The 16,139-nt window shown below is 37.1% G+C and overlaps 1 protein-coding gene across 2 annotated transcripts in view; it reads right to left on the reverse strand.

Annotated features, from left to right (window-relative positions):
* Positions 1-16,139, reverse strand: part of DCP2 (decapping mRNA 2) — a 62,761-nt gene that overhangs the window by 15,192 nt on the left and 31,430 nt on the right. For both annotated transcript variants that reach the window (XR_011568692.1, XM_019968006.2), the window contains 6 exons: positions 8,910-9,062; positions 8,701-8,813; positions 8,499-8,606; positions 5,532-5,670; positions 2,981-3,091; positions 779-830 (listed from right to left, as the gene is read on the reverse strand). Coding sequence is in view for 1 of the 2 variants with exons in the window: in XM_019968006.2 (XP_019823565.1) it covers positions 779-830; positions 2,981-3,091; positions 5,532-5,670; positions 8,499-8,606; positions 8,701-8,813; positions 8,910-9,062 (676 nt within the window). In the remaining variant the exon portion in view is untranslated. The remainder of the gene's footprint in view (positions 1-778; positions 831-2,980; positions 3,092-5,531; positions 5,671-8,498; positions 8,607-8,700; positions 8,814-8,909; positions 9,063-16,139) is intronic.

Genomic DNA, 16,139 nt, shown 5'->3' on the forward strand with positions numbered 1-16,139 from the left:
GCATCTCGTTTTTAAGTAGCTTCCATCTTGCTTAAATCATAAACAGTAATGCAAGGAAGAGAGTATGATTATAAGGCTTCTCAATTATTAAAGAGCTTTCTAGATGAAATCCTTAAATCTAGATGGTAAATAAATGCTTATCTACTGCATGAGGAATTTCATACCACACAAAATAGCGCCTAAGAAAAAAAGAGTCTACTGTACTTCCGAATGACACCTATGAAATCAGAATTTACAAAGAGCTTTCTACATTCCTCACTGTTACTTTTCAAATCAAATCACACACCTCCTTTTCGTAACTGAGGATGGAGAAGAGCCAAATGTCATCTTAGTGAAGACTATCCTTGGCACCACCGTAACACGTGGGTCAGTACCTCCAACGAGGGGGAAACCGTTCCCTTCTGAAGTGAGCTCTCCCCTCACATACGTGTGAGGGTGAGGTCTCCTCACTATTACTTGGGTCTACTCACCGTCTAACCATTGAGCAACTATTTATTTATTTACAATATTCACACACAGCATCAACACCTGACATTCACTACAGTAACAGTATACTGAAAGGGCAAATAATTTCATCTTGATCATTTAAATAAATTTACTTTTATTTTTAGCCAGTTTCCCATTTAGAGAACTTGACCACATATATGAACTCTCTATAGATCATGTGCAACTCTTTCAGCTTATCTATCACAGTTCATCACACACTACTTAAATCAAGTTAACTTCAAAACCAGGCTGAATCCCAACTGGAAGAAATTTAAAAAACAAAATGACTTGCCTGTTTCAAAAGTATCCTGAAGTTTTCGTGGATGAAGTTTTTTTTCACATTTCTATTAAAAAACACAAACATACAACATACCATATCCAGTTATTTCACTTATTGTTGATATAAATAAGGAGATACATTATCAAATTTCTCAGGAAGAAAATTAAATCAGGAATATAATCACCATCCCCACTCGGCATTGGCATTTTTAAGTAATTTTTTTAAGCCTAAAACTGTTTTTAGTTCTTGATTATATGTACAATATAGAAACACCAGGGAAAAAAGAAAATTATTTATTAAATTTCTCAACTTGGAGATCATTATTATTAACATTACAGTACATCTTTCCAGCTTTTTTTCTACGAAGATATGTGTGAATGTACTTTCATATAATTATGTAACAGAATTATCCAGTATATGCTATTCTGTAACTCCCTTTTTAAATGTAATACACTATGAACACACCCCTTTTTCTATAAACACAAATCAAAAAATTAATAAAAATCTACACCAACACTTTTAATGACTACATGGTAGTCTCTGGCACATATCTATGATATTACAGTTAATAGCTTCTTAGATATTTAGATTGTTCCCAGGGACGGGGAAGCCTGGTGGGCTGCTGTCTATGGGGTCATCCAGAGTCGGACACAACTGAAGCGACTTAGCAGCAGCAGCAGCGGCGGCGGCGGCGGCATGTTTTCATAATGTAAAACAATGGGGTGAACACTCTTATCTTCTATGGAAACGTGGTAAGGAAGTCACACTTTCAATACCGCCAAACTACTCTCTAGAACGTTGTACCGATTATTAACTTTTGAGTGTTCTCAATATATTCAGCAATACATAACTGGATATCTTTTCATCTTTGCCAATCTAATGGGGAAACGTGGCATCCCATTTTAATTCACTTTCTTGAACTGCATATTTATATGTTAATCAATCACTTTTAGCTTTCCCTTTTAAGTTGTTCATATACTTGTCCTCATCATTAACTTTAAGAACTTTTTAAAAACTTATTCAAGTTCTTCCAGACAAATGTGAGTCATTTGTGAAGTTCCCCCAAAAAAATCCAAAAGGATTTTGATTGGTACTGAATTAAATCTATATATTAATTTGAGGAGAATTAACTTTTATACAATACTATCATTTTAATCTGTCCAGCTTTTGTTAGGGACAGATGTTGAATTAGATTAAAAGCTTTCTGACCATCTATTAAGACTGTCTTCTTTGTTCTTGTCACTATTTCTACTGGAGTGGAGTGCAATAATAGAGAGCAAGTAGTCCAACATTAAACATTTAATTTGTGCTTGCTTGTGGAATCAAAACACTTCAGGTTAAGTAAACGGCACCCAAGAATTCAGGGAAAATACTCTTGTTAAATATCTGAAATTACTATTATTACACACTGTTAAAGAAGGAAAAACAGGTGAAGCTACAACATAAAAAAATTCAACATAGAAATACCAGGACTTATGGAAAAGATAAGCAAGGAAGCTTATTAGTTATGAATTACTTTCTGGAACACAGACTAAAAGAATGGAAATAAATGTCTTAAAACGCTCACAGGTATCTGTCCTTCAGCCTAGTCTAATGACTATGGCATTGGCTGTGAGTGTTTTGTTTTCATTTTCTGAATTCTATCAATTTGAAGAAAAATAAAATACACTGTGAGGCTATTCCAAACTTTTAACTTCATTAAAATAATACAGACACTATTTAGAAAAATAGAATACCTAGGACTTATCTAGGAGAGTTGACTAACACTGTTTCCAAAGTATTAAAGTAAGTCTAAATACCCACATATCGATAATTAATAAGAATCTACAGAACAGCACAGGGAACTCTCCTCAGTGCTCTGTAATGACCTATACAGAAACAGAACCTAGAGTGGATATATGTATAAACTGATCCACTTTTTCACTTGAAACTAACACAACTTTGTAAATCAACTATACTCCAATAAAAATTAATGTTAAAAATCATAAACAAACAGATAAACAAATACCCACATAAAAAAGTAAAGATCAGATGCACAACTGAATCAAAACGACAAATCTATAATCGAGAGTAGGCAGAGATTTCTTAGTGGTGAACAGCACACACACACAGATTCATAAAAATCCTGTCAATAAAGCAATTCAAAATGCCTTGACAATGCCCTTGCCCCATCCTAAAAAGCATGAACTGCCTCAGCATGATGTTAACTCTTACCACCAAGGGATTCTGTTGCTTGGCTGGCTGGCTGTGGACCCCATTTGGTTTTTTCTTTGGATTAGGTGAATCTTGATACTGTTTTCTGCCATTTCCCCTTATACTTTGATTCTGTTTTTCCAATAAGAAATAAAATGTAAACATACAGCACAATGTAACAGGATAAAACAATATACCCCTATGATACATTTAGCTGGTTCGATCAGAGTTCAGCAAAGCCCCCCAAAATCTTCCTAAAACACTGAAGAACCACTATCAACATCTTTCATTATAGAGAGCTTCACAGAGCAAGAATCCTCCAAAGATACAAAATAAAATAGCAAATACAATGTTCCCGAGAAACAACTTTGAAAACCTTATGACTATCAATAGAGGACACTGAGGCACGTTGACTTCAGTCCTTAGATCAGGAAACAAGCACCAGATGTGATCACTGTTACCCTAAAACCTGCTTTAAACTATTAATAAAAGGGAATTTTTAATAATCTTTTTATATAAAATAATAAATAAGACTGGTTTGGCTCAGATGGTAAAGAATCTGCTTGCAATGTGGGAGACCTGGGTTCAATCCCTGGGTTGGGAAGATTGCTTGGAGAAGGGAACAGCTACCCACTCCAGGATTCTGGCCTGGAGAATCCCCATGGACAGTCCATGGGGTCACAAAGAGTTGGACATGACTGAGAGAATTTCACTTTCACTTTTAATCCCTAAATTTAGACCTAAAACCTAAACATGCAGTAGTCGACATCTTGCTATTATATTGCTTAAACATGAGTTAGATTAAGTTTAACTTAAAACAGTTTTTAAACATTAATTTGGCCTTAAAGGTCTTAAGAACAGTTATTTAAAAGAACTAGCTAAAACAGTGCAAAGAACAATTTTATTATTATTTTACAATAAATACACTTGTGTACATCCTATCTACCTACAAAAAAAATTTAGTTCTTAAAATAGCTTGAAAACAGTAACTTAAAGAAAGGAAGGGAAATAGCTTTCAGAAGCTCATGTTAGCACATACCTTTAACTCCATTTCATTTTATTCTTTTCGATATTTACTTTTTTACTGTGTACCATATACATAAAACTTACCACCTGAACCACTTGTAAATGGGCAGCTCAGTGGCGGTAAGTGCAGCCACAAAGCTGTGCAACCACCACCAGTATCCATCCAGAACTTTTCCATCACTGAAGCAGAGACTTTGTCTATTAAATACTTCTGTTTTTTCCTGTCTCTCAGCTCTGATAATCTCATATTAATTAGTGGAATCATATAGCATTTGTCCTTTTGTGTGTGAGGTTCATCCATGTTGTAGCACCTATGTATAATTTCATTCCTTTTAAAGGCCAAATAATATTCACTGTATGTTTACTTTGTTTATCGAGTAACCTTTTGACACACATGTAGGTTGTTTCCACCTTCCGGCTATCATGAACAACACTACTATGAACACTGCTAAGTTATCTCTGAGTCCCTGCTTTCAATTCTTTTGAATATGAACCGCGGAGTGGAACCACTGGGTCACATGGTAATTCTATGTGTACCTTTCTGAGGAACCACCAAGCTGCCCCATGGCAGCTGTACCATTTTACATTCCCACCTGCAATACACAAGGGTTCCAACTTTTTTACATTCTTGTCAACTCATTATTTTCCATTTTTTACTACATTTTTATTACTTCTAAACTGAGCATCTTTTCATGTGCTTACTGACCATGTAAATGTCTTCTTTCAATAAATGTCTATTCAAGTTGTTGTGCACTCATTTTTGTTTAACTGTTTCTTCTTTGCTGTTGTTGAGCTATAGGAGGTCTCCATATATCCTGGATATAAACCCAGTAGATATGTGATTTGCAAACTCTCCCATTTCATGGGTGTTTTTTCTCTTTTGACAGTGACCATTCAAGCACAGAAAGTTTTAAATTCTGATGTACCCAGTATATTTGTAAAAGAAGAAAAGTAAAGACTGGTACCCAAATAGATGGTTAAAATAACAGACAGGTAATACCAAAGATCAGTAAGGATATGGAACAAATGGAACTCTCAAATATTTTGCAGGGGATACAAATTATTTAGAACATTTTTTGCAGTATATACTTAAGAACTTAGGCATATCCACTGCTCCAACAAATCTATATACTCAAAAGAACTGTATATGTTCATCAAAATACATGTACAGAAATATTCCTAGCAGTATGATTTGTAAAAGCCCCCAAGTGGAAACAACAAACACGTCCACTAAGAGTAAAATGGATAAACAAACTGTGATATAATCATACACTGAAGAACAACACGGTGTGAACCTTTCACTGGTAGCACATTTACCAAAATCAGATGTTATTGATACTTCATATTCCTTACTACATTGGATTAATACCAAAGCTGTAAAGGTTAGGAGTCTCATCCCAGCTTCAAATCACAAATCAGGAAGACAGGCGCCTTGGATGAACGACTAAGAGCTCTACAACTGTTAATCTGCAAGGCCTCAACTCAGATGCATTTCTAAGTCAAAGGATCTTAAGTTATGAAAATCTTTAAATGTACTATCACTCACCTTTGCTTTTAAAAGATCAGACACTTCAGCGTGATGATTACTGTATGGTTTATGCTGCAGTGGTTGCCGGTGCTTTACCCACTGGTCACCAGGAGAACCTTCAGGAAATAACTGCTGGCTGTGGCGGAACTTGGTTCGACTACAACAAGATTTAAAAATAAAAATAAAATCAGAAAATTTTTACTGATACTTCTTCCCAAACCTTTAGAGTTTATCTAACGGACTATAAATGTTACTTTATTCACTATCTATCTCCCCTCATTGGAGTTTAAATTCCACAAGGGCAGAGGATTCATGTCAACTTTGTCTACTGCTTTACTGCCAGAACCCAGAAGAATGCCTATCACTCCACATTTCTTGAATGGGGTGATAATCTATTATTTTTAGTCCCAAACTTTTCTAAATTATTGATACCACCTTCTCCTAAAATGACTGTACTTTTAAAAATCTGGGGAATTTCCTGGCAGCCCAGTGATTAGAACTCTGCATTTCCGCTGCAGGGGACACAGGTTCAAGCCAAGGATGAAGAACTAAGATCCCGCAAGCCTTGCAGCCTGGCCGAACAACAAAAATGAATCTGAAGGAAATACTTCTTTCACAAATTTAATAAATTTAGTAACGAAGCCAATAAATAAAGCCACTCTGAATACACATATATCAGTGGATTTTTATAATAGGACAGACAATTCAATTCTTTACTAGGATGCTTCCATATGGAATTTGATCCTGCACAGGTCAGTATGGACCCTCCGTGCTAAGATCTGACAAACTGAGCTATGTTGTTGTTGCTGTTCAGTCGCTAAGCCATGTCCAACTCAGTGATGCCATCTGACCATCTCATCCTCTGTCGCTTCCTTCTCCTCTTGCTCTAGATCTTTCCCAGCAGCAGGGTATTTTCCAATGAGTCAGCTCCACACATTAGGTGACCAAAGTATTGAAGCTTCAGCATCAGTCCATCCAATGAATATTCCTGGTTGATTTCCTTTAGGATTGACTGGTTGGATCTCTGTGCTGTCCAAGTGATTCTCAAGAGTCTTCTCCAACGCCACAGTTCAAAAGCATCAATTCTTCAGCACTCAGCCTTCTTTACGGTCCAACTCTCATATCCATACATGACTACTGGAAAAACCATAGCTCTGACTATACAGACCTTTGTCTGCAAAGTGATGTCTCTGCTTTTTAATACTGTTTAGAGTTGTCACAGCTTTTCTTCCAAGGAAATTAAGGAGTTCAAAATGATAGATAAGCATATTAAATAAAGATCCAGTCTCAAATACTTACACCAAAGAAATCAACTGTAATAGTTTGTAGTAAAGATAAATTGTATTCGATAGTACCACTTACATATATTAATACAGTCCAGAGTCACTGATCCCAAGATCCATATTATAGTAAGATTGTTTCTGAATATTTCAGAATCTGTCCCCTTTTCCATTTAAAAATTGTGATTAAATTGCAGGCTCTCAAAAAAAAAAAAAAATTGCAGGCTCTCTTTCTTTAGACAAAATTCAAGTAATTCCTCCAAAATGTCATAAGAGTTAGTCTATATGTTAAAAAGAGACATCACCCTGCCTGAGAAACCTGGAATTTGTTTGAGAAGTTGTTTCATTATCTCCTTATTCCATTCTCTAGGATCACAAACCCTAATACCGACTGAAAGATGTGGGAATGGTATCATACCACTGTGGGTGACAGATTCTTAAACAGTGACACAATTTCTTTTCAAACCCTATCACTATTTCATAACTTTAGTAGTAACTGGGTTTTTTAAATCATGACTACATTCCTGTTTTTTCTTTTTTCTTCTTCAGTTATATTTAGCAGTATATACTTTGGTGATTATAGTGACCGATTCTGAAAGGCACAAATGACTTTCAAGGCATTTAGTCCAATCTTCTGTCCTCATAAAATCCAACTAAAATGGAATATTCCCTATGTATTTAAAAAATATTGACTGTAGGTGTGATTTACTCCTATTGTTTACTTTTAAAGCTCTAGGATAAAAACAAAGCATCTAACTTAGAGAAAATTTAGAAAGCAACTCTCTCTGAACCTAACAAGGCAAAGCTCTACAAGTTGATTACAAATACATATACTTATTTCACAAAATTATATTGGAAGGACGGATGTTGAAGGTGAAACTCCAATACTTTGGCCACCTGACGCGAAGAGCTGACTCATTTGAAAAGCCCCTGATGCTGGGAAAGATTGAGGGCAGGAGATGAAGGGGATAACAGAGGATGAGATGGGTGGATGGCATCACCGACTCCATGCACACGAGTTTGAGTGAACTCTGGGAGTTGGTGATGGACAGGGAGGCCTGGCGTGCTGCAGTCCATGGGGTCACAAAGAGTCAGACAGGACTGAGCGACTGAACAGAACTGAATTTCAGAAAATTACTTAGCCTACTCTATAACTGTGATTTGGATACAATTAAGTCCCAAACAAGAAAATGCTCTTTGCAGTTCTTATCCATGTAATACTCACTCCTTATAATATACAGTCTAGACTAGGGAAAGGAAAGGTGCAAGCCCAAGTCTTCACAGTGCTATCTTTCTGAACAAATTATACGTCAGCACCCCTCATCTCCTTCTCACAAAAACAGACATTCAACCACATACAGAAACCCAATTATTTCTAAAGTAAAGATATGAGAACACAGAACAAGTACTATGAATACATACAAAGAGAGAAAAAAATTTTCTTTTCCTCATACTCTAGCTATCCATCTAAAAAGCTGACATTCTCTTGTGTATACTATTTTAAAATATGCCTGAAGCTCCTTTATGACTTCAATTAACCTCTCATCCAAAAACCACCCCTCTAAAATGTCTATTATCTGTGAGACTAGTAAGAAACTAGTATCTATAAAAGGAAGCCAATACCTCTGCAAACTTTTTAAGCAAAATGCTACTAATGTATTAAAAAAGACCAAAAAGTCAAAATCCAACACATCTGTTTCTTTACCTCAATTTTTCCACAGTGGGCTTAGCTGGTGTGCTACCAGCGGAGGAAAATCCATTGTCACTATCTGAGGAATCTCCAAATCTTCGAGAAAGCCAGTCCCTTAATGGTCTATGGAGATATTAAGAATTTGCTTTTAAAACTTGGCTATGTAAAGAAACTATCAGAATTGTGAAGTCTAATATTTTAAAAAATACAAACATACCTGATAAAAGGAATGGCCATAAAAAATTTGTTTGGTGCCAAACCAAGTTTGGATTTTGGGGTCATATCATTTCTATGGCAAGGCAATTTCTCAATGGAGAACCACTCAATATTCTGAAACACAAGAAAATTAGTTATTATCAAGGAGTTTCTAAAAGCAATTTAATTAGATACCATCCAGCAACCTGAAAATTCTTCTCAATTACATACCCGGATTTCTCTTCTGGTTTTCGGGTTAAATTTTGTATCTTTTGGAATTCCTGGAATGATGTACAAACGAGCAAGCTGATCATTGATCCGAAGTTCAATGTAATCATCCTTACAAATATAATCTTTAATATCAAAACCAGTTTCTTCAAAGACCTGGAAATAATAAATCTGGATGATGATTTTCAAGTTTGGCTGTTAGACCTTCAGTTCATTAATATTTGCTTATTTCAAAGTCACAAATTCAGAAATATCCAGGAAATTAAATGCATAAAAACACTACATAAAAAAAAAAAAAAAAATCACAGTATTTCAGGGTCTAGTTCTTGCTGTGTCTCTATGAAAAAACCTCCTCACACATTTAAGCCTAAGTTTTTTCAGCTATTCATAAAAAGGAAACATATGATACTGCAATTTACAATAATATGTATTTGGCCACTGTCCCCTCTTCTGGTATAAGAGCTCTTAAAACGGTTGGACGGATAAGGCAGTGGACCCCACTTCAGCACTCTTGACTGGAAAATCCCATGGACAGAGGAGCCTGGGTCGCTGAGCTGGACACGACTGAGCGACTTCACTTTCACTTTTCACTTTCATGCATTGGAGAAGGAAATGGCAACCCACTCCAGTGTTCTTGCCTGGAGAATCCCAGGGACGGCGGAGCCTGGTGGGCTGCCGTCTATGGAGTCGCACAGAGTCGGGCACGACTGAAGCGACTTGGCAGTAGCAGCAGCAAAACGGTTGGAATGTCTTAAATTATAAAAGCAAAAGTATCTTTGCTTTTTATCTAGGTCTCCCACATTGCAGGCAGATTCTTTACCAGCTGAGCCACAAGGGAAGCCCAGAAGTATCTTTACATCCTGTTAATTATGTGACTTCTGGAGTCTACTTCGGGAATTAACTTGGTTGCCAGGTGATCAACAGGGTTAAAACTTTCAATGGGCCCCTCCTCCCCCACCTCCAGGAAATAAACTCAGTCAACCCCATAAAAACCAAAAAGGAATGTTTCTGGCTTGAAAAACACATGAAGATTTGGGGATAGTGGTGCCAGAGAAGACAGAAAGTTCTTTGCTTTTTTCTGTACCTTGCATCCTAAGTATTTATGTCTTCCATCTAGTTATTCCTGAGTTATATCCTTTTATTGTAATAAACTGGAAAACTTAATAAGAAAAATGTTTCTCAATTCTATGAATCACTCTAGCAAAAACTAATCAAACCCAAAGAGGGGGATCAAAAGGCACAAGTGACAACCTGGACTTTGCAACTGGCATCTGAAGCCAAGCATGGTCTTATAGGACTGAACCCTTCACCTCTGGAATGTGACGCTACCTCAAGGCAGACAGTGTCAGAATTGAGCTGAATTGTAAGTCATTCAGTTCATATCCAAAACCTGCTTATTGATGTGGGGGAAAAAAGCCCCTGCGCGTGTGCGTACATGTATACGCATGCGCGTGCACACACACACTCTAAAATTGGGTCCAAAACCCTTATTATGTGAGAATACATCAGTGGTTCCCACTCCAAGGGAATATAAACCTCATATGGATTTGATTCAGTAACCACAAAAGTACATGTATAACCAAGCTACAGAATGAAAAATGTCTTATACAAAGAAAACCATTCTTCAAACACGAAAATTGAATTGGGATTAATACTAATATTTCAATGGACAGATTCCAAGAAAACAGCTACAACCACCTTTGTACCCAGGGTGGAGTTAGCTGCAGTCACGATCTGCAGTGATTTTGGAGCCCCAAAAATAAAGTCTGATTGTGTTTCCACTGTTTCTCCATCTATTTGCCATGAAGTGATGGGACTGGATGCCATGATCTTAAGTTTTCTGAATGTTGAGCTTTAAGCCATCTTTTCCACTCTCCTCTTTTACTTTCATGGAGAGGCTCTTTAGTTCTTCACTTTCTGCCATAAGGGTGGTGTCATCTGCATATATGAGGTTATTGATATTTCTCCCGGCAATCTTGATTCCAGCTTATATTTCTTCCAGTCCAGCGTTTCTCACGATGTACCCTGCATATAAGTTAAATAATCAGTGTGACAAGATACAGCCTTGAAGTACTCTTTTTCCTATTTGGAACCAGTCTATTGTTTCATGTCCAGTTCTAACTGTTGCTTCCTGACGTGCATACAGATTTCTCAAGAGGCAGGTCAGGTGGTCTGGTATTCCTATCTTTTTCAGAATTTTCCACAATTTTCCACAATAAACAAAAGTTTATTGTGATCCACTATGCTTTGGCATAATCTACACATATGTGATCTACACATATGCTTTGGCATACTCAATAAAAGCAGAAATAGATGTTTTTCTGGAACTCTCTTGCTTTTTTGATGATCCAGCGGATGTTGACAATTTGATCTCTGGTTCCTCTGCCTTTTCTAAAACAAGCTGGAACATCTGGAAATTCACAGTTCACGTATTGCTGAAGCCCGGCTTGGAGAATTTTGAGCATTATTTTACTAGCGTGTGAGATGAGTGCAATTGTGCAGTAGTTTGAGCATTCTTTGGCATTGCCTTTCTCGGGGATTGAAATGAAAACTGATCTTTTCGGTCCTATGGCCACTGCTGAGTTTTCCAAATTTGCTGGCATGTTGAGTGTAGCACTTTCACAGCATCATCTTTCAGCATTTGAAATAGCTCAACTGGAATTCCATCACCTCCACTAGCTTTGTTCGTAGTGATGCTTCCTAAGGCCCACTTGAATTCACATTCCAGCATGACTGGCTCTAGGTGAGTGATCACACCATCGTGATTATCTGGGTCGTGAAGATCTTTTTTGTACAGTTCTGTGTATTCTTGCCACCTCTTCTTAATATCTTCTGCTTGTGTTAGGTCCATACCATTTCTGTCCTTTATCGAGCCCATCTTTGCATGAAATGTTCCCTTGGTAGCTCCAATTTTCTTGAAGAGATCTCTAGTCTTTCCCATTCTGTTGTTTTCCTCTATTTCTTTGCTCTGATGGATGAGGGAGGCTTTCTTATCTCTCCTTGCTATTCTCTGGAATTCTGTACTCAAATGGGTATATTTTTCCTTTTCTCCTTTGCTTTTCGCTTCTCTTCTTTTCACAGCTATTTGTAAGCCTCCTCAGACAGCCATTTTGCTTTTTTGCATTTCTTTTCCATGGGGATGGTCTTGATCCCTGTCTCCTATACAATGTCAGGAACCTCCGTCCATAGTTCATCAGGCACTCTATCTATCAGATCTAGTCCCTTAAATCTATTTCTCACTTCCACTGTATAATCGTAAGGCATTTGATTTAGGTCATACCTGAATGGTCTAGTGGTTTTCCCCACTTTCTTCAATTTAAGTCTGAATTTGGCAATAAGGAGTTCATGATCTGAGCCATAGTCAACTCCCGGTCTTGTTTTTGTTGACTGTATAGAGCTTCTCCATCACTGGATGCAAAGAGTATAATCATTCTGATTTCGGTGTTGGCCATCTCTTGATGTCCATGTGTAGAGTCTTCTCTTGTGCTGTTGGAAGAGGGTGTCTGCTATAACCAGTGTGTTCTCTTGGCAAAACTCTATTAGCCTTTGCCCTGCTTCATTCTGTATTCCAAGGCCAAATCTGCCTGTTACTTCAGGTGTTTCTTGACTTCCTACTTTTGCATTCCAGTCCCCTATAATGAAAAAGACATCTTTTTTGGGTGTTAGTTTAAAAGGTCTTGTAGGTCTTCATAGAACCATTCAACTTCAACTTCTTCAGCATTACTGGTCAGGGCACAGACTTGGATTTCTGTGATACTGAATAACAGAGATCATTCTGAATTGCTTAGTGGATCTAAAACTGCCCCTCCTCATAGTGCCTCAAGGAACTCCAAGACATGGAACCCCAGTTCCTGGGAATAAAGTGTTACCGCTAACCCCCACAGCTAACCCTCACCTTCTCCTTCAACCAGAAAAGCCATGCTTATTAATCTATTAAAATCCTGGGCCTCTGCTTAAAAAACCACTGGTGAGGGGGGAGGGATTCACTGCAAGATTGGATTGACACAGACACACTGCTATACATAAGACAAGTAATAAGGACCTACTACAGAGCACAGTGAACTCTACTCAGTACTCTCTAATGGCTCATATGGGAAAAGGACCTAAAGAAGACTGGCTAGGCATTCATATAGCAGATTCACTTTGCTATATAATACAAGCAAATGTGATCTGACTGCAAATCAATTATACCCCAATAAAAAGTAAAACCATGAGTCTCTTCTAGCCTTAAACGTTCTCCTTCAGATAACATTTATGGTCTCTGGCAAGGTCCTTTCCCACTTCACCCTCAAATGAAAAAGGCTTTGGTTCTTTACTGACTAGAAACCAGTGTGCACCTTTTACGCTGGAATTCCTTCTTCCCTCTAGTTTCAGCACCTACCCAATCAATGGCACAGAAGACGATAAAACATGCACAGGCCTGAACCTCTTACAAGGTAAGGGTGTGGAGGAGTTATTTGTGTCCATTCCTTTTGTCTCTTCCCTCGTTCTCTTGTTGGTTTAGGTACGTCTTTCTACCTCCTTCGATAAGGGCACATCTATATTTCTCTCAGATATGTGTAGGCCGTAACTCACAATTTAAGCTCCTCCACAACACATCTAACTCATTTCTGTATACTGCCAATCATGTTAAACCTTTTTCTAATTTTAAGTACTAGCTGAATATACTCACTTGAAACTGTTCCATGGTACACAGAAAAGAGACATTATTTGTATTTCCTACTTCCAGAAATGACAGAGTGGGAACAGAAATACCTATGTTTTACCAAAAAAGAGCTTTCTTGTCCTAAACCAAAACTATACATCTTATCCAGAATAAAAACCCGAAGGCTCAGTAATAGACACTTTGTAGTTTCACACTTCCCCAGATCTTAATTTATTTATATACATGCGGTGTGTGCTCAGTCACTCAGGGCTGTCCGACTCTTTTATAACCCCATGGACTTTAGCCCTTCAGGCTCCTCTAGCTGTGGGGATTCTCCAGGCTGGAGTGAGTCGCCCTGCCCTCCTCCAGGGGATATTCTCGACCCAGGGATTAAACCCACGTCTCCCACATTGCAGACAAATTCTTTACCATCTGAGCCATCAGGGAAGTCCATTTGTATACATAATACAATATAATTAAACTAACAATTGTGGATTTATTTCACAACTCATGTATGTTATCTGAATGTTCCCATTAAAGTCCAGTTATTAATACTTTGGTTTTCTTTTTCTTTGAAAGTAAGGTCTACCCTACTCTACTGCTTGAGACATAACTTAAAAATGGTTTTTGTTATAAATCAATCTGGTTGGATATTAGAATTATAACTTTAGAAATTAGAACTGGTTTACCTAAAAGTTTACCTATCAGTGACATAAAATTGTTTTTCTTCATCAAAGTCTCCATTAAGAAAGTCAAAATGGAATATATAAACCAGAAGCCATTCACAATATACTCAAATCCATATTGCATTAAGAAGTCCTATATATCCACAAGACTAGTAAACCAACTTAAAAAAAAAAAAGGTAACATGTAACTGGGTACTTAATAATAGAGGACATTCAAATGGCCAATAAGAATATGACAATGTGGCCAACATCATTAAACTTCAGGGAAATATGAAAAACACAATGATAGACCATTACATTCCCCTAATAACGGCTAAAATTTTTTGAAAATGAGATGTAATTAATATATTACATTATATTAGCTTCAGGTACGCAACATAATAATGTTTTGCATATATTGAGAAATGACCATAAATTTTTTCCCCAGTGTTACTGAGATATAATGGTTTGAACATAATGGTTTGACTTATACATACTGTGAAATGGTTACTCTAAGTTTAGCTGATATGGATCATCTCATATAAGTACAATAAAAAGAATAAGAAAAAAATACGTTTTTTTTCTTGTAATGAGAACCCTTAAGCTCTAGTCTCTGAACTTCTCATACGTATCACACAGCAGTGTTAACTGTAGTCATCATGCTGTACATTACGTCCTAGTGCTTATTTATCTTCCAACTCTTGAGCACATTCCTCTAATTCTCTTTTAGACACACACATACCCTCTGAGAACCATAAATCTGATCTGTCCTTCTGAGTTTTGCTTTTCAGATTCCACATAAAAGGGAGACCATACAAAATCTGTCTTTATCTGACTTATCCATTCTGTACAATGCCTTCAATGCCCATAACAGTACAAATTGTAGGATTCTTTTTTTAACAACTGAAATGTATTCCATTGTGTACATACATACCACATCTTCACTAGCCATTCATTTCTCAATGAACACTTAGGTTGTTTCCTTGTCTTGGCTATTATAAACAATGCTATTATGAACATAAGACTGTAGTTATCTTTTCAAGGTAGCATTTTCATTTCCTCTGGATATATTCTCAGAAGTGGAATTGCTGAATCATACGGTTGTTCTATTTTAATTTTTTGACGATCCTCCATAGAATTTTCCGTAGTGGCTGTATCAGTTTACAGTCCTACCAACAGTGAACAAGGGACCCCTTTTCTCCACATTTATCTGTCTTTCTGAAGGCATCCATTCTAAGAGGCATGAGAGATATCTCATTATGGTTTTGATTTGTATTTGCCTAATAATCACCAGATGGTCAACACTGAAATAACACTGATTATACTCTTGGCAGCCAAAGATGGAGAAGCTCTATACAGTCAGCAAAAACAAGACCAGGAGCTGACTGTGGCTCAGATCATGAACTCCTTATTGCCAAATTCAGACTTAAATTGAAGAAAGTGGGGAAAACTACTAGAACATTCAGGTATGACCTAAATCAAATCCCTTACAATTATACAGTAGAAGTGAGAAATAGATTTAAGGGACTAGATCTGATAGATAGAGTGCCTGATGAACTATGGACGGAGGCTCGTGACACTGTACAGGAGACAGGGATCAAGACCATCCCCATGGAAAAGAAATGCAAAAAAGCAAAATGGCTGTCTGAGGAGGCCTTACAAATAGCTGGGAAAAGAAGAGAAGTGAAAAGCAAAGGAGAAAAGGAAAGATATACCCATTTGAATACAGAGTTCCAAAGAATAGCAAGGAGAAATAAGAAAGCCTTCCTCAGCAATCAATGCAAAGAAATAGAGGAAAACAACAGAATGAGAAAGACGAGAGATCTCTTCAAGAAAATTAGAGCTACCAAGGGAACATTTCATGCAAAGATGGGCTCGATAAAGGACAGAAATGGTATGGACCTAACACAAGCAGAAGATATT

Source organism: Bos indicus, chromosome 10 (assembly GCF_029378745.1).
Source record: "Bos indicus isolate NIAB-ARS_2022 breed Sahiwal x Tharparkar chromosome 10, NIAB-ARS_B.indTharparkar_mat_pri_1.0, whole genome shotgun sequence".
Classification (NCBI taxonomy): Eukaryota; Metazoa; Chordata; class Mammalia; order Artiodactyla; family Bovidae; genus Bos; species Bos indicus.